A 19,229-nucleotide genomic window follows, 5' to 3' on the forward strand; every position below is an offset into this window, starting at 1 on the left:
ACGTGCCCAGCGGCCCAGACTTCCTGGGGGCCCCCATTGATTTTTGTCACTCTAACTCAGATATCATGTTAACATGGCTTAAGACATGAGTCATTGCAACATGTGTAGAATTGCAGGAAATTAGCTGTAAAACTGCAACAACAAAAGTGATTTGTTTACCTTTTGTTAACAAAATACTGTTTCTGCTAGCAGATCCCTTTTGTATGTATTAAATTATCATTTTTAATTCTGTTTTTCCAAATATCCTGATTCTGGAAATCGGATTTTGAAACCCTAAACAGGAGTGTGAGAAGTTAATTGCAGAGGATATTTTCTTGGAATGCAATTTCTAAACTGTTGTAAAAAATACGCACCACAAATCATGTTACCAAAATTCTCTCAGAAAAAAAAAGTGAGAAAGCAACTTTAACGCTTTGATGTTAAAATCAGTTCCCTCCATTTATCAACAGGCTGAGGAACCAGGGAGTCTTTGTAGAGGTTTAATCATCTCTGCCTGTCAGTAAAGTGATGAAAAAAACATCAGTATATAAAAAATACAAAATCATAATGTAGGGAAAGACAGACATCCTAGATCTCTGGTTAGGACCAACTTCCTCTAGCAGTAAAAACACTGAATTCTTAGCATCTCAAAAATAAACAGAGAGGGTCCACTTCCTCCAGTAGTTTGAGTGGCCTATGCGCAAATGCAATATCGTGTCATCTATCCACAGACCTAGGCTGGATAGACAGTGCTTTGTGACCGTTTTAGTTTTCTAGGGATATGTTTGCATGTGTGATAAAACCACAAGAGGTCAAGCAAAAGGTTGGCGATATGTAAATGGTAAAAAGTGTTTGTTGAAGCCCTCTGTTACATTGGTCAGCTGAAGCTATAGCAGTAAGATGTTGAGGATATACACACACACACACACACACACACTTACACTACGTTTGTGAATTGAGGCAGATGAGCCTCCAGCTGGTATGTCTGCCCTCTATAATTGCTCTGTCCATTAGTATGAGTCATTGATTACAGTAATATAATAACCATGCTGTCACTGGATCATGTTCTCCTCAACAGACTGCAGCATTTGAAACCCTCCGATGGAATCTGTTATCACCCGCTATCATCAGAACCCATTCATGTTTATCCTCTCCATTTATAACAATACTTCAGGGATAATTGTAGGGATACTGTAGCATAAAGCTAGATCCCGATATAAATACTCCATATATACTCATAATAATGAATGCACAAGAACAATCTCCCCTTCCACCTTAGTAATAGGGACAACCCTACTGAAAATGTCACACAATACATGTGTTCCATTTACCAGGCTAACGTTTAACACAACAAAATGCAGCAACATCGCTCGACTGCTGATTTGAGGAAATCAGGTTGGAAAATCTACGTTCGTTCTAGAATCAGGTTGGAAAATCTACATTACAGAAAAGTCCACAGAGGCTGTTTGTGGGTGACATGGCTCAGAGAGTAAAGGTGTTCTTGGAGGTTTCTGAAGCACCTTTAAGTGTGGCCCCTTGGACCACTGAGTGAGAGCATCAGAGCAGCACCTTCTATAACGACATTCCTCGAGTTTAGGAAAACATCTAATCACCCCAGCAGGAACTGAGCTGAGAATGAAGTCATCTCTTTCTGGGCCCCTGGAGGCCCCTCCTCACACAGAAACGCACGCACGCACACACACACACAGACATGTGCCAACACAAAGACACACACAAACACACTAACCCAGTGTGTCGTGCCCTCTCCTCAAGAGGAGGGGGATGCTGGCTGTTTGTCCTGGCAGCCATTGAGCAAACACCCGTCCTATGACGTCGCACTGGCCAGAGTGTCAGAACATAACAAATAGTTTTATGTGGTATTATTATTATTCAAAAGGTTGTGGCAATAGCAGTGCATTCTGAATTGACCTGAGAAGCAGTATTCCATGTACACACAGGGAAAGTGTAAATCTTGTTTTAGAATAAGTGACTTGTGACCGCGAGGCAAACAGGCGGTACTCCACTACAGCAGACTAGCCCCTCCCAGGCATTCTGGTGGGTTTCAGCCTGAAACAAAAACATCTCCAATTGTCCATTTAGAAACTAAAAATGTATAGATCACTAGTAATATGTAACAGCATGTTTATACAATATTTTTACTAGTGTAATTACAATGTTTCTACACAGGCATAAGTGGAATTAATGTTGAGTAAGTGTAACCAAAATATTATTTTTCATATTAAGAACATTTCATCTTAATTACGACAGCTTCTTAGGAACTGACACAGCTGGGTCGATCCATTAGGAGCATGGAGATTCAAAATGTCCTCTACTTTCTTTGCAGTAGCAAGCTGAGGCTGGGGGCAGTGTCTCAGTTCTGTAGACACACAGGGGCTGATGCTGCTGCTGCTCATTCAGCAAGCTCACAGCTCACGCCATCAGTAACTCTGGATCAGGCAATATGTGTGAACACTCACTGTGTGTGTGTGTCAACTATAATGAGGAGAGGAGGGGAAGGGGGGAGGAGACCCATGGACATCAAAGGGACCCTGGTAATGTATACCTGGGAATCATCCACCTGGATATCTGCCATCAACATACTGATCTGCCTATGGGGTTGATTGAGTGCTAAACTCCATTGTGAAACATTAGTGTTTTCTGAAAGTGGATCTTTTGTCTGGTTGATGAGTCATCAGATGAACTAAAATGTTCACATTCATAGGCTGTAGGCTACACAGAGCAAGGGTTGACTGGAACCAGAGTAACCAGGCCTTCCTCACCTCATAATGTGTTAAATGACCCTGTGTGACCTCCAGTTCAGCGATCCACACAACTAGCCTGGTTTCCTGAATGTTTCTTTTTTTATTTATTCAACGAGGCAAGTCAGTTAAGAACCAATTCTAACTTACAATGACGGCCTACCCCGGCCAAACCCGGACGATGTAATTGTGTGCCGCCCTATTGAACTGCCAATCACGGCCGGATGTGATATAACCTGGATTTGAACCAGAGACTGTAGTGACGCCTCTTGCACTGAGATGTAGTGCCTTAGACCGCTGCACCACTCGAGAGCCAAGTGACTAAAGTCAACACATGGATAGAGAAGTGGCATCGAGGCTCCTAACTACACAACAAAGCCCACACGGAGATATAGGTACATCGCCTCAGGCCTCAGTTCAGCAGCCTCTCTGCCTGACTGCTCCCAGGGTTCAAACACAGGTCAGCCTCGCTGTCAGGAACCACGGTCTAACTCAACCGTGATATGAACTCATTATTGACCCTTAATTAAACCCTGTTATGGTTATGAATCACTGTCGTTTGGGAAGGTTAAAAATTCACCGGCTGTGTTTGGAAAAATATGGGATGTTTTTAGTAGCTTTTTGCTGCATGGATGGAGGAATCTGTATCCCCTCCAAATGCTACACTGTTCCCAGAAATGGGATGTTTGATTTGTTGATCCAGTTGGAGAGGAGTTTGAACCTTGAGCTCTGGCTGATTAGTAGGGGTTAATTAGGTTCAAAAGTGGGCTACTATGTGCATCATAACACATGGCTCATATGGTTTAGTAGTACAGTTGTACAGTCCCTCCTCTCCTCCCCTGCCTTTTCATGTCTCTCCACCACTCTTCTAATTTCTTATTCTCTTCTCCTTTCTTTTCTCTCCTCCCTGTTCTTCTCTTTCCCTCTGATCGTCTCCTCTCTCCTCTCCTTTGTTTTCCTGACACAGCTCCATCAATGCCCCCTCCATCCTCCTCTCCTCTCCCAGTAGTCTTTTTTTTAGAGCAACAGGACAAAGGTGTGTGTGTATATATGTATGTATATATATATATATATATATATAACAGCACCAGTCAAAAGGGATGATCTGACCGTTCTGTACTACCTAGCCAGCTACTTCCAGACATCTAAGAGAGAATAGCTCACTGAACATTACTTGCATGTGGTTTTCCGTTCAGAGCGCACACTGGCCGATAAGTAGGGTTGTTCCAAAAGCTCTGACCTCACAACTACAGTCAAGCACCCAAGCTAACTGGCTAACATTTGCTAGCTACTTCCAGACACATAATGAGAGAACACCCCACTGACCATTTTACCCGCTCTAGCAGAGCTGGTTAGGCTTTTTTCAAGTTATCCAGAGCGTTGGTGACTGTAAATGTGCTGCTGGCAACAATTGAAATACGCTTTGTTGTCGATATTTACTGACACCGGACATATTCAACCGGTGTTGAGCATTCAAAAATGCAGCAATTATTCTGCGCTCTGGCACACTAAGACAAGAGTCTTTGGTTAAGAAATGTAGCTAGGGTCCTCCCGGGTGGCGCAGTGGTTAAGGGCGCTGCTGTGCCACCAGCGACTCTGGGTTCGCGCCCAGGCTCTGTCGTATCCGGCCGCGACCGGGAGGTCCGTGTGGCGATCCAGCGTCGTCCGGATTGGGGAGGGCTAAAATTCACAAAAAAAATAAAAGAAATGTAGCTAGATAGCCAGCTAGGTAAACAATGAATCCCAACGCATAACTTAAGCCAGCAAGTTAACAGTACACATTAACTTGAAATGAAATTACTTTGTCAAAATTAGAGTGTAGTAATGTAATGTTATGAACATTACTTTTGTTAAGACATGTAGCTAGCTAGCTAAACAATGGACCATAATCACAATGACGTTACTACCCTGCATGAATCTGCAGGTAGCTAACCTAACAGGTTCTATTGCTATAAGTAGTCAAGCAAATGTGTCTGAGATACGAAGAATAAGATCATACACATAACGTTAGATAGCGACCCAGCCATGTAACCTGTAAACAGCTGTATGGTGTTTCCTCTGACATATTGGTGTGGCTGACGTCCTAGGTGACAGTACACTTGAAATGAAACCATTTTCTGTCAAAATTAGAAACGTGTAATATCTGAAAATCTTACTGTTATACATCATGGTTGGACGTGTCTCCTGTCTGATGCCATGCACGGTTGTCCTTAGTTTCATGAATGTAATCCAGACTGGTGTTTTTTCCATCTCCTTAGCTATCATACTCGAATTCCACTGATTTCAAAACTCGGTCCTCCAGAAAGTGGAGAACATACACATAAAGTTAGCTAGCGAGCCAGCCAGCTAACGTTAGCTAGCTAACAGTACACTTTAACTTGATATTAGGTTTATGCAGTTTTACATTGCGATTACCTAAACATACTGACTAGCTCCAATAGACTGATGCGTGCTATATGGTAGACCAATCCAAACTCATCTCTCGGCATGTCCAGCCCACTCATTATCTCAGCCAATCATGGCTAGCGGGAAGGTTGCTCACTTTTTCTGTGGCTAAATCAACTAGGCTCATAATTTAACCATTTTATTCCTATTTTCAGATGGCATTCAAGTTTGATATTAAGACACATGAAAGTTCACATGTTCGAGAAGGTATTTCTGCCAAAAAACGCATTTTCATTTTTTACGTTCAAACCGCTCTCCTGTGAAGTCGTGACATACGCCTAGTTTCCTGATTGGGGTCACATATTATGGCAAGAACAACTCAAATAAGCAAAGAGGAATGACAGTCCATTACTTTAAGACATGAAGGTCAGTCAATATGGAAAATGTCAAAAACTTTTAAAGTTTCTTCAAGTGCAGTCTCAAAAATCATCAAGCGCTATGATGAAACTGTCTCTCATGAGGACCGCCACAGGAAAGGAAGACCCAGAGTTACCTCTGCTGCAGTTACCTCTTCTGCAGAGGATAAGTTCATTTGAGTTAAGACTCAGAAATTGCAGCCCAAATAAATGCTTCATAGAGTTCAAGTAACAGACATCTGAAACTTCAAATGTTCAAAGGAGACTGCATGAATCAGACCTTCATGGTCGAATTGCTGCAAAGAAACCACTACTAAAGGACACCAATAAGAAGAGACATGCCAAGATACACGAGCAATGGACATTAGACCGGAGAAAATCTGTCCTTTGGTCTAATGAGTCCAAAATTTAGATTTTTGGTTCCAACCACTGTGCCTTTGTGAGACACAGTGTAGGTGAATGGATGATCTCCACATGTTTGGTTCCCACCGTGAAGCATGGAGGAGCAGGTGTGATGGTGCTTTGCTGGTGACACTGTTGGTGATTTATTTAGAATTCAAGGCACACTTAACCAGCATGTCTACCACAGCATCCTGCAGCAATACACCATCCCATCTGGTTCGCGCTTAGTGGGATTATCATTTGTATTTCAACAGGACATTGACCCAACACACCTCCCAGGCTGTATACGGACTATTTGACCAAGAAGAAGAGTGACGGAGTGCTGCATCAGATAACCTGGCCTCAACCCAGTTGAGATGGTTTGGGATGAGTTGGACAGAGTGAAGGAAAAGCAGCAGTTAGTCTTGTCCCATCGCTGCAACTCCCGTACGGATTTGCGAGAGGCCAAGGTCGAGAGTCATGCGTCCTCCGAAACACGATCCCGTCAAGCCGCACTGCTTTTTGACATACTGCTCGCTTAACCTGGAAGTCAGCCGCACCAATATGTCAGAGGAAACACCATACAGCTGTTTACAGGTTACATGGTCCAGCAGAGGCAGACAGGGCCGTCCTGCTAAGGTTATAGAGACTGGTCCTACAATGCAATACATTGACTTTGTGTAGTAATAACATTGTAATAATGTAATGTGGTGTTACCATCTAGGCGACTCTTTGGGTCGGTTTGAAATGGATTTGGTCCTACTGTGAAATGGAATCGGTCCTATTTGTGTTGATTGCTAACTATTGTGTCTCGTTAACAGGAATGCTGCACCCTTTTAAAAGGGCTCTGCCCTCTGCACCACTGAGCAAAGCACGGCTAGACACAGAGGAGAGGTAATGCGCTCCAACCAGCCGTATTTATTATGACGTTGTAATACCTATGTGTTTACAGTGTAGGTATACATAACAAGACTGTCTATGAACCAAAAACAGATTACACTGGACTCGCTAAATATACAGTAGCCCTTATCCAGCTATCCAGTTAGCTAAACACTCATTCAAATAACTGGGAAGCAGGGTGCCGTTTTGGAAGTTTACTTGAATCACAGTGTGAAACTGCAACAAACACAAAAGTACATGTTTTCAGTTACAGTAGTATAGAGCATAGACTGTCTTCCACAATAACTGCACTAAATGTATGAAATAAGGAATAAGAGTACTCAATCTAGAGCCAAATATAAAATAAAGTTACTAGAATGCAACTGTATGCTTGATATTACTCAACTAGGTATCCCTAGGGAGAAATAGCATTGAAGCTAATGCAAAGTAGCTAACTCAATTATTCATATTTTACAGAAACATGAAAATGATATGTGATTAACATTTATCTTGGGTTAATAAACAAATGTACTTTCGGACATTGCGTCATACAAAGCTTATAAAGGATGTTGAAGGATTGTGACTACTCTGTCACACCTGCACATCTTACACATTGCTTCACTTCTGAAACTGCTTCCTGTCACATGACACAAACAGGTCAATTCTAGACTGCTGAACTTAAACTGCCACTAGGGTGTGGTAAACAACTAACAGGTCCAGAACACCGATGATTTCAGCCTTTGTGGTAGGGCTCCGGTGTAACACTCCTAAAACTAGGCGACCGAAACACTCAGGTTAATCACAACATGTACAGAGGTCCGTCTGTGTATGCACACCTCCTTGTATGTTCTGATCTGGAGTCAGTCACATGTTTATTTTTAGCTTGGGTATATTAGCAGTGGTCTCTGTTTGACACATCACACTCTCTTCATCTTGGACTGCTCGGAGCTGTTTGCTTTGAGAAAGGGTCCTTGCCATGTGAGATCCATCAGCTTAGGCCTATTCCGTTCTTTTGTCCAATAAACATGTTAAGATTAAGTTGGAGAGCAGGGCTTTGCCGTTCGTATTTTAGTGTTTTTGTATAACACCTGAGTGCCAATGTACAATGTTGCCTCTGAAGCTAAGCAGGGTTTGTCCTGCTCGGGCCCTGGATGGGAGACCATATGCTGCTGGAAGTGGTGTTGGAGGACCAGTAAGAGGCACTCTTTCCTCTGGTCTAGAAAGATATTCCAATGCCCCAGTGCAAGAATTGGGAACATTGCCCTGTGTAGGGTGTCTTTCGAATGGGGCGTTAAACTGGTGACCTGACTCTCAGTGGTCACTAAAGATCAAATCAAACTTTATTTGTCACATGTGCCGAATACAAGTGTAGACCTTACTGTGAAATGCTTACTTACAAGCCCTTAACCAACAGTGCAGTTCAAGATGAGTTAAGAAAATATTTACCAAATAAAAAAATACTAAAAGTAACACAATAAAATAACAATAACAAGGCTATATACAGGGAGCACCGGTACCGAATCAGTGTGCGGAGGTACAGGTTAGTTGAGGTAATTTGTACATGTAGGTAGGGATGAAGTGACCATGCAAAGATAATAAACAGTGAGAAGCAGCAGTGTACAAAACAAATGGAGGGGAAGGGGTGGGTGTCGATGTAAATAGTCCGGTGGCCATTTGATTGATTGTTCAGCAGTCTTATGGCTTGGGGGTAGAAGCTATTAAGGAGCCTTTTGGTCCTAGACTTGGCGCTCCAGTACCGCTTGCCGTGTGGTAGCAGAGAAAACAGTCTATGACTTGGGTGACTGGAGTCTCTGACAATTTTATGGGCTTTCCTCTGACACCGCCTATTTACATACGTCCTGGATGGCAGGAAGCTTGGCACCAGTGATGCACTGGGCCGTACGCTCTACCCTCTGTAGTGCCTTACGGTCAGATGCCGAGCAGTTGCCATACCAGGCGGTGATGCAACCGGTCAGGATGCTCTCGTTGGTGCAGCTGTAGAACTTTTTTAGGATCTGGAACTTTTTTAGATCTCGTCTCCTGAGGGGGAATAGGTTTTGTCGTGCCCTCTTCACGACTGTCTTGGTGTATTTGGACCAGATGACCTGGCACTTAGGGGTTGTTAACCCTGGTGCCCTGGATAAATTCCCAATCTGGCCCTCAGACCATCATGGCCACCTAATCATCCCCAGCTTCCAATCGGCTCATTCATCGCTCTTCCTCTCCCCTGTAACTATTCCCCGGGTTGTTGCTGTAAATGAGAATGTATTCTCAGTCAATTTACCTGTTAAAATAAGGGTTAAATAAAAAAGTAAATGTAAGGTCAAGCATTAACAAGGTACAATGTGACAACACAGAGCTGGTAGGGAGGGAGGTTGGATGTGTGACTGCTACCTGTGACATACTGTAAACACAATCTGAAACACCTTCCTCTCTGAATACACTGTTTACCAAAGTTGTTCTATTCTACCAAAATAGGTGAGGAGTTTATATACAAAATCGAACTTGGGTCCCAAATGCCACAGATTCCCTATGTAAAGCACTACTTTTCACTATATGGTGAATAGGGTGCCATTCTTCCCACATCACAAACCGTCAGATCCAGTCTTACATCATGTGAATTGTCCTTCAGTTGCACCTGCCTGGACTCCTCTTTGATGACAATATATTTATTTGGCTTATACCCTAAAATCAATTACTTTGATAAGATCATAAAAAGTGAAAGATAGCCTAATGGTTACCCTCTGAAGTTAATTGCTTTCATAAAATACGCTATGAGAGAAGAGGTGTAAGATGAGCTCATATTTTCAGGATATGGATTGGATGACGTGGCCCATGATGCAAGTGAGTTTAATATGCATTATTTCAACCTTCCATAGAAAAAATGTGAGATTTTCTGCCAGCGGCACTGGGATTCTCACGAGCCATTTTCGACTGTCATGACATCATGGTATTTATTTCCAGCATAGCCTACAGAAAATTGTATAATTGATGTTTGTGGAAATAGGCCTAACTCTATTGCATTCATTATCATAATTATAATAAATTCCATCACCATCATCATTGATTTGTTTTGTGACGCCTCTCGAGCCACCGGACCAAGCCGGGGCTCTATTTCATCTCCTTTAACAAATAAAAAATAAACGTCAGGAAATGTCTATGTAAACCTGGTTTACGTCCGGGCAGCAGTATGCCACGCTTCGGCAAACGCCGCTGTTGTTTCTTCAAGAGGAGAGGAGTAGCCTAGCCTATGATGAGCAGAAGAAACGTGAGGGATAAATAATACGGAGAGAGAGGAACAGACGGAGCGGCACAAAGGAGAGAGGAGAGTGTTGTGCGGGAGGGCGAGATAGAGGGAGATGCAGGCAGTGGCCTAGATGTGCGAATCGCCAAGAGTTGCTCTTTCTGGTTCACTGGATGGAGGCTGTTCTCGCGCAGGGAGGACTATAGAAAATATTTGTTTGTTGAAGGCTACACAGTGAAACGTAACTTTTTTCCAGCACGTGTTTTCGTTCATTCGTGTTCTGTATTTTTATGTGGCCTACTTTATGTGTGTTTTGGGGAGAAATGGGTCAATAATTTCGAGGCGCGCAAGCAGTAGCGCACAGTCCCACATATTGCCGCGCGTTATGGCTCTCTCTGTCAAACATGGTGTATGAAAATGCGCTGAACCTTTCACATTTACGCACTGTGAATATATAGTTCACGCCGCTTCCTTCGTCCCCCCTGTGTGATGACGATGGAAGTGGAAGCTGACAGCGGCAGAGGTATATCAAGGAGCGCTCATGATAAATGCCCGCGGGCGGTGGAGCGCAACGGCTATGTGAAAACATGTGTCACCCCTCTGTATCAGGACGCGGGCTGCCAGTCGTGGCTGAGACTCGCAGATATATGGAGTTCCCTAAGACTGTCGTCCGCGGTGTGTGTGGGCTCTGTTTCGGTTATTCTTGCTTTGCTGGTCAGATTGGTGGACTGGGACGTGGAGCAGGAGAGTTGCAGCAGTAACAGCAAGAATAACGGCGAGTCTGGTTCTCTAGTTCATTTCGTGGCGACCTGTGTGGTGGAACTGTTGTTGAACGTTTGGTACCTCGTGTCCCCCGTCTTCACTCTCGTATGTGCCTTCTTTTGGGTTGGCTTGTACCTGATCCGCTGCGGGGTGCTGATCCGGACCGCGGTGTTCCTGTTGGCAGTGTGTCACTTCGGCGAAGCCGCCGCGCAGTCTCTCCTACACGGTGCGGAGGACCAGTTGTTGTCTTTCACCGCCACGGTGGTGGTTCTATCCTGTCTAGCCGTCGGGGCGCTGATGGTGGTCAGACTCGGACAGGGGGTTTCTGTCATCGTCTTCATCAGTATCATCAGAACTGTGTCTCTCATCTCCCTCAACAAGATCCGGGCCAGCTGGAGACCCTACCTGGCGTACCTGGTAGGAGTGCTGGGGGTCCTGCTAGCGAGGTATGCTGACCGGCTCCTGACGGGCTCAGTGCCACTCGGGGCGGGTTGTAGCTACGTGACAGCGGGGAAGGAAGAGAATATCATTCCCGTGTTTAAAAGGCGACGAAGGTCCAGTTCAGTGGTCTCTTCAGACATGGCGCACAGTCACAGCAACAGCAAGTCCCACCGAAGGACCTCGCTCCCATGCATTCCACGGGAACAGGTAAAAAGCTTAGCTATAATTTGAATGTTTGGCTTTTTTTCGTTTGGGTTAGAGCAAGGGAATGACACAAAAATGTGCCCACAATTTATGCATTGTGCCCGAATGTATTATTATTAGGATTATGACTCGTATTGTTATTATTATTAGGCATATTATTATTACATTAGAGGGTCCTTTGACTTACTTTGCGGGATGCCTCAAAGCTTAGCTTCTTCTCGGACAAATATTCCTATAGGCTGCTCTGAATATAGAACACGTGTGTTTACTTGTGCCGATTCTACCATGAGCACTTTATCTACGCTATTAAAGGGAAATACTCTCTGTATGCACGTTCCGACCCTGGCTGCCTTTTTCTGTTCTATTTTAAAGTAGGCCACTGTTCAAATGGCAAGTATGTGTTTGTGCTTTTGATAAACCAACTGTATGCCACTGTCCAGTGGTCCGTATAGTGTATATGCTGTGTGTCCAGTCCATCCATCTAGTGAAGGATTGCTTTGCCCTTCAGGTAGTAAGTCATACCAGGGTGGGTCACCTGAGACAGAGTCAGGGCTGATAACCAGCCCTCAAACCCGGCCTTTTGTTTGACCTGGCCGGGTGGCTCTGGCTCAGAGGAATGGCTTTCACGTCAGCTCACACCAATTGTAAAAGGTTATCAGTAGTTAGATACTGATATCAAACACATTTCTGTGTGGTTTACTGTAATCCATGTGTTTTTTATATGGTAGTTACCAGGAAATGCATTCTACAGACCGGCTTGAATGTGGTTTACTGTAATCCATGTGTTTTTTATATGGTAGTTACCAGGAAATGCATTCTACAGACCGGCTTGAATGTGGTTTATATGAACAAGGAATGAATCTTAAATGTGAAGGTACACATTCTAGAGTATCTTTTTATTGTATTCAAGTGCATTTACTGACCTTGCCTGTTTTATTCCGCCTCGTGCTTTGTTTATTTTATGTCTAAGGACGCTGTGTATCCTGAGAAGGGTTTCCTGTCTGTAAGAACAGATTTTGTGCAATGCTGGACTTTTTTTTTTATACTGCCTGAAATCTTCTCTCGTCATTGAATTGCAATCCAAAGTTTAGTACAGCTGCTACATTTTAAATGCAGATGTACATGTTTTGTGCATGGGGCTCCCCAAGTATACAGCCTGTATGAGCTGTACAACAGAGAAGACATGCTGTACGGCTGGCGACGTTTTTTTAAAATCCTCCTCAGCATGTATGATGTGAATGAACACATCCATATGAAGCTGAGGTACTCTAGTATGTCAACCAGACCCGTGGGTAGTGTTCATAATGCGCCATCTCAACTGTCATTTCTACAACAAAGTGAATCCACGACGACCGGTCTCATAGACGTTAGATTTGCCGTCCCTTGATCTTCACGCGTAAACGTTCACAACAGCTCTACCTCCTCCACACCTTCTCAGCAGCCACCACTGTGTTGCCTCCCATTGACGTTACGCCCTCTGGTGATAGTTTAGAATAAAACCAAAATAAAAAAAGGTATCCAAGTTGAGATAATATCCAAGCAGACGTTTTGTGTTGGCAGACGGCATGTCCCACTATTAAGGGCCAGATACCGGACGGTCTCCGAAAGGTTTCACATTTATTCGTCCCAGAGGGGAATTGGTTTTGCAGCAAAGGAGCGTAAAAAAATAACAACATTGAACATATAAAATCCACATGGATATCCACAGGGATATTGTACTTTGTACTCAGGATAAGCACGCTGTCCAAAGTCTTAAATATAATGACTTATTTTTAAGTAAGAGGCCCCAGCTGGCCCATAGCTTCATACGGATGTTTACTGCAACGTGTTTAGGCCATGTGTTTTGGTGTTGACTGTTGAGTGACTTTGGGCACATCCCTTCTGAACTGTACACAGTGTGTTAGCGATGGGGTCGTCCGATCGAAATCGTGTTCAATGATGCTGACCAACCTCACTAACAACACACCACGACACGAGGCCTGACAAATTGGCCCCCCACTCTCAGAGGACTTGGTTTTCGGGAGCTTTGATACTCAAGAGGCCTTGCGATTGGTCAGGGTGAGTGCTGTGCGGAGCGAGAGGCCCAGGCAGCGTGTCTTGTCCTCCACGGGCGTCTCCTTGAAGTGAGTTGCGTAAGCCTCTTGAGAGAGAAGGCTAGCTACTCCAGGAGAGGCTCACTGGCTGGATCAAAACAAGTCTGTCTGAAAAACAGGGCCTGGTCGCCGGTCACCAGGGTCACTGTATGTGCTGTACAGTGTAGGAAATGATCATATGTCACCGATGATGGTAGGACATTATTCTGTATTCTCTGTAGTGAGTGGTTTTTTAGTGCAATGGAAATTGATTCAGGGTATAATTTGAGAAGCAGCCTTGTGTTTTTCCCAAGGGTTAAAAAAAACTAATCGTGTGTGTGTGTGTGTGCGTGTGTGCAGCTCTCCTCTGGGTGCAGTCCTTGCTCACCTCAGAGAAGCATAGGATTTCATAAACCTGTCCTCCTGCAGTATTTATGAGCCAGCCTCCTCTGACTGCCTGCCAGGATGTGTTCTTGCTTTACATTGCAGCATCAAACAGCTCCAAGAAGTCCTCCAATGCTACTTCAAACTCTCCTGTCGCCATTGTTTTTCTCAATGTTGCCATAATGTCACGCTTACGATGTGTTTATAGATGTGTACGGTAGGCTTTATGAACAGTCAGCTCTTAGTAAATCATTACCATCTGTATAATATACGTGTATAGTTTGAGGAAGACATTGTAATGTCAGATGAAACCGTTTCAGATAGGTGACTGCTTCATAAATAGCTTTTTAATGAATTCTGGGGGATTTCTTAGAACGCTAGAGCACTTCTAATGACATATCATGATATAAATCTCCTTTTAGACTTGAGTGCATGCGGAGACAGTGTGAGTAGCTGTGTGATAGCGCTGCAGTGGACTAGCTAGCTGCAAAAGTTGTTTGTGTTTTAGCAGAGGCTTCTAGAGGGATATGATTCGAGGAAATAGCCTTTTCTAGTAAGTTCCGGGCGGATTCAATCCAAACTTAGGCTCAGTAATAGAGACGTTGTAAGTAGGACTTTTAAAAAATCCATTTTATGAGATTAGTTTCTGCCTTGGTTCTCATTTTCATCTTACCCATCCACACACACAGAGGACTGTATATTATACAATGCCACACATTATAACAATGCTTCTGCTAAAATAGCTGAATGCTTGAAAAAGAGTTGGGGCTCCAACAGTCCAAACAGTTCTGGATTTTGTTCAATTTTCTAACTGTATATTACCTAATCATCAAACGTCTAAATATTTCTACGCCACAGTGAGAGAGAGAGAGAGAGGGAATGACAGAGAGAGAGAGGGGGAATGACAGAGAGAGAGAGGGAATGACAGAGAGAGAGAGGGAATGACAGAGAGAGAGGGAATGACAGAGAGAGAGAGGGAATGACAGAGAGAGAGAGGGAATGACAGAGAGAGAGAGGGAATGACAGAGAGAGAGGGAATGACAGAGAGAGAGGGAATGACACAGAGCGAGAGGGAAGGACAGAGCGAGAGGGAAGGACAGAGCGAGAGGGAAGGACAGAGCGAGAGGGAAGGACAGAGCGAGAGAGGGAATGACAGAGAGAGAGAGGGAATGACAGGGAATGACAGAGAGGGAATGACAGAGCGAGAGGGAATGACAGAGAGAGAGAGGGAATGACAGAGAGAGAGAGGGAATGACAGAGAGAGAGAGGGAATGACAGAGAGAGAGAGGGAATGACAGAGAGAGAGAGGGAATGACAGAGAGAGAGAGGGAATGACAGAGAGAGAGAGGGAATGACAGAGAGAGAGAGAGGGAATGACAGAGAGAGAGAGGGAATGACAGAGAGAGAGAGGGAATGACAGAGAGAGAGAGGGAATGACAGAGAGAGAGAGGGAATGACAGAGAGAGAGGGAATGACAGAGAGAGAGGGAATGACAGAGAGAGAGGGAATGACAGAGAGAGAGAGGGAATGACAGAGAGAGAGAGAGAGAATGACAGATAGAGAGGAAAGAGAGAGAGGGTGTGATTCGGTTAAATTTGAAGGAGAAAAGGGTGCAGCTAGAATCTATTTGAGGGAAACACTATTCTCTCAATGACGCACATTCATTCCCACAGAGACCCGCCACATTACGCTCTGTGCCATAGATTCCTGAATTTCTGTGCCACTGATACAAGGTTAGTAGGCTGGACTATTCTATCTGCCCTCATAGGTTTAGACTATAGTCCCCAAAAGGGCCTGGATCGTGTACAGATGTAGGATCTTATTTTGATGCCCCTGTTGCATGAGAACGTTCCTGAAATGCAGGAAATGTAAAGCTTGTAATGTATTTGAGGTTTAAAAAGGCTTTCTGGAATTTGTAAATCCCAATTTGAAATTCGACTTGATTTTCCCTTAAGAAAAATGTATCAACCCCTACAAAAATGTACATTAATTATAATCCACATAATTATTCACATTTCCTGTTGCTGCAGGATTATTTTCATGCTGTAGCAAACTGGCTCAAATTAAGATCCTACATCTGTACAAAAACAGATCAACTTAGAACCGGTTTGTACTTAACGTAGTGGCTTCTTGTGTGTGTGTCACAGCTAGGCCGGTCACTCACCAACAAAATAAGCTTGGCCGTGCCGAGCTTGTGTGTGTGTTGAGCATATTCCTCTACATGTTGTCATAGTGTACATTCACCTGTTTTCATCTTGTCGGAAGCAGAGAGGGTGTCTTTTCTACCTGATGACTAGACATGCTGAATGTTGACTTTATTAGTCTGCCTAGCCTTCTCTGTTTAATTGAGCTTGTCTGTGTGTGAATGGACAGAGGGATCTTTTACGCACACACACACACACACACACACACACACACACACACACACACACACACGCACACATACACACAAGCTCAGCACGGCCAAACTTATTTTGGTTGTGAGTGAGAGGGGCCTAGCTGCGACTGTGAGAGGGCGTCCGAGGAATGTGTAGCTTCAGCTGTTTGATGGGCCCGCCGGCTGCCAAACCTCATTCATTTAAAAAACCCAGCGCTGCACAGCGACCCGAGTCTCAGAGAACAGCACCACTGGTACACGGTCCTGGAGAGGAAGCGAGACGGAGAGGTTGAGGTAGGGAGGTATAGAGAGATGCAGGGGAAGAAGAGAGTGGGAGGGAGAAGCAACGAGAGAGAGAGGGGGAGATGCAGAGAAGGAGCGACAACGGAAGATCTAGATTGATACCCGACAGGCAGGGGTAAAGGATAGGAGAGCTAAAGAAAGATAGACAGCGAGCAAGAGAAGAGAGAGCCGTGCCCTTTTGTCACCAGGTGTGCAGCTGTAGCTCTTATGAAGAGAAAAAAATAATGAATGGACCCCCTCATTCAGGCCAGAGGTAGGTGGAGAAGGAGGGAGGAATGGACCCCCTCATTCAGGCCAGAGGTAGGTGGAGAAGGAGGGAGGAATGGACCCCCTCATTCAGGCCAGAGGTAGGTGGAGAAGGAGGGAGGAATGGACCCCTCATTCAGGCCAGAGGTAGGTGGAGAAGGAGGGAGGAATGGACCCCCTCATTCAGGCCAGAGGTAGGTGGAGAAGGAGGGAGGAATGGACCCCCTCATTCAGGCCAGAGGTAGGTGGAGAAGGAGGGAGGAATGGACCCCCTCATTCAGGCCAGAGGTAGGTGGAGAAGGAGGGAGGAATGGAGGGCAGAGAGCAAGTGGGGAAGAGAAGGATGGGTGATGGAGAGTGGTGAAAGATGTGAGAGAGATGGAGAGAAAGGGAGGAGGGAGAACAGTTTCCTGCCAAGTCTACCAAAGATGTCAGTCATAACAGGACAGCAGCCTAGCTGCCCTGTGAAACCTCACCACTGTTCCTATAAACACACCACAGCGCCGCTCTGCTCACTAAAACACTAACAGACACCACACTCAAATACTAACACACACTCACTCCGAACACTTAAACATTTCTACAGTTTCTGCCGCGGCTGCCAAGGCAGTGTCTCCCATACAGACAATGCTTCTTTTCCATGTACTTGTTTTTTTCTATCCAGTACCTGAAGGTACATTAGGATTTGGGTTGTTTTCGCTTTCTATTCACTAGTGAAACATAGCAGATGCCTGTATAGTCTCTTGTGTCGGGAGTTAGAGACCAGAGTCATCCCAAAGAGAAATTCTGCCTCCGGTTGTCACAGTCTGACTTATCCTCCTCATTAGGAGTTCATTATCAGACTCACGTCAACATCACTCACATGTGAAACAGGAGGGATGGGATGTGTCTGTATGCTTGCCTGGGCAGCTGAGCGTATGCTCCATGTTTGCATGATTGTGATGGCGCGTTTATGTCTGTGTACACATATGTTTGCGTCAGTACCATACTGGTTTGCCCACATACCGGTATGTGCAAAATGTGTATGCATAATTGTGTACCCACATGTGGATGTGTGTGTGTGTGTATGAGTGTACCAGCGAGAGAGAGAGAGAACACTCAAGCCCCAACTCTAGCTGACTAGCTGTAGGGCTGCTAAGCCCACTGCTGAGAGGCAGCTTGTTTATTTAACCTGGACTGGCCCCTGTCCAGATCCCATCTCCCCCGCTTCTTGCTCCCTACCCCCTCCTCCTCTCTCCCCTGCTCCCTGCTCCCAACTTCCTACTCCCTTCACCCTGCTCCCGGCTAGCCTCTCCTCTCTCCCCTCTCCCCTCAATGTGCTCCCCTCTCCCCATATACAGAGTTGCTACCCTGCTGGCCAGCCATATGAGCCCCTGGCCCCAGACAAGGAGCGTACTGTTACCCACTCAATGGTGTGTTTTAGTTTGAAAATATGCCCGGCAGATGGGGGGGGGGGAAGAAAGCCAGCCTTTAACAGAAACCAGGTCTGTACATCTGTTTGTCCGTCTGAAAACGAGTGAGAGCCAGGGAGAGCGAGGGAGAGGCTAGAAAAAAAAAAGGTTGAAGGATTTTGGTGCAGGGTTTGTTTTCTCTGAGTCTATTTTAATTAGAGAGAGAAGTGGGCTAACTGCTGCCGTGTAACACCGCACAGCACAATGCCATGTTCAGGAGGAGAGGCATGGAGGAGTCTCAGTCAGCGTACGAGGAGGTGGACTGATGCGTGGTCAGATTTTTTGTTGTTGAAAGGAGGCGTTTATTAAAATAATTATGCAACGGGTGTTTTTCTCAGTTCATTGGAGGGAACAGACAGCTAATGTGATCAATTGTGTGAATTCCGATGAATCATAAGTGTAATGATAAAATATGATAGATTTCTCTAAATGTCTATGATAGCGTCCTCTTATAATGGCTCAAGCACCTAGATCAGCAGCATTGGAGAACTGTCCTTGAGAAGCCTTCCAGGTGACTACAGTCCTCATAAACCATGGAGGAGTCCTCATAAACCATGGAGGAGTCCTCATAAACCATGGAGGAGTCCTCATAAACCATGGAGGAGTCCTCATAAACCGTGGAGGAGTCCTCATAAACCGTGGAGGAGTCCTCATAAACCGTGGAGGAGTCCTCATAAACCGTGGAGGAGTCCTCATAAACCATAGCTCCTGTCCACCGATCACGTTACTATGGCCCAGTTGAACATGCAGCGTTATTGGGTTCGGTGTGTGTGTGTGTGTGTGTGTTTGAGCGATGAGTGTTTTTTAAATGTTCCTACTGTATAACCAGGTCTTTATTGTAAAATATAATTAGTTCTCATTGGCTTGCCTGGCCAAATAAATGTTTGAAAAATTGACATGGCAGATTGTTGATGCTTCAGAATAAAATCTCATACATTTCTGAATT

General features: G+C 44.7%; 1 protein-coding gene across 2 annotated transcripts in view; it reads left to right on the forward strand.

Annotated features, from left to right (window-relative positions):
* The first annotated feature begins 10,009 nt into the window (after positions 1–10,009).
* Positions 10,010–19,229, forward strand: part of LOC112215036 (cGMP-inhibited 3',5'-cyclic phosphodiesterase A) — an 81,602-nt gene continuing 72,382 nt past the window's right edge. For both annotated transcript variants that reach the window (XM_042298064.1, XM_042298065.1), the window contains exon 1: positions 10,010–11,453. In XM_042298064.1, coding sequence (XP_042153998.1) covers positions 10,533–11,453 — 921 coding nt within the window. In that variant the 5' untranslated portion in view covers positions 10,010–10,532. The remainder of the gene's footprint in view (positions 11,454–19,229) is intronic.

This window comes from Oncorhynchus tshawytscha, linkage group LG15 (assembly GCF_018296145.1).
Source record: "Oncorhynchus tshawytscha isolate Ot180627B linkage group LG15, Otsh_v2.0, whole genome shotgun sequence".
NCBI classification, from domain to species: Eukaryota; Metazoa; Chordata; class Actinopteri; order Salmoniformes; family Salmonidae; genus Oncorhynchus; species Oncorhynchus tshawytscha.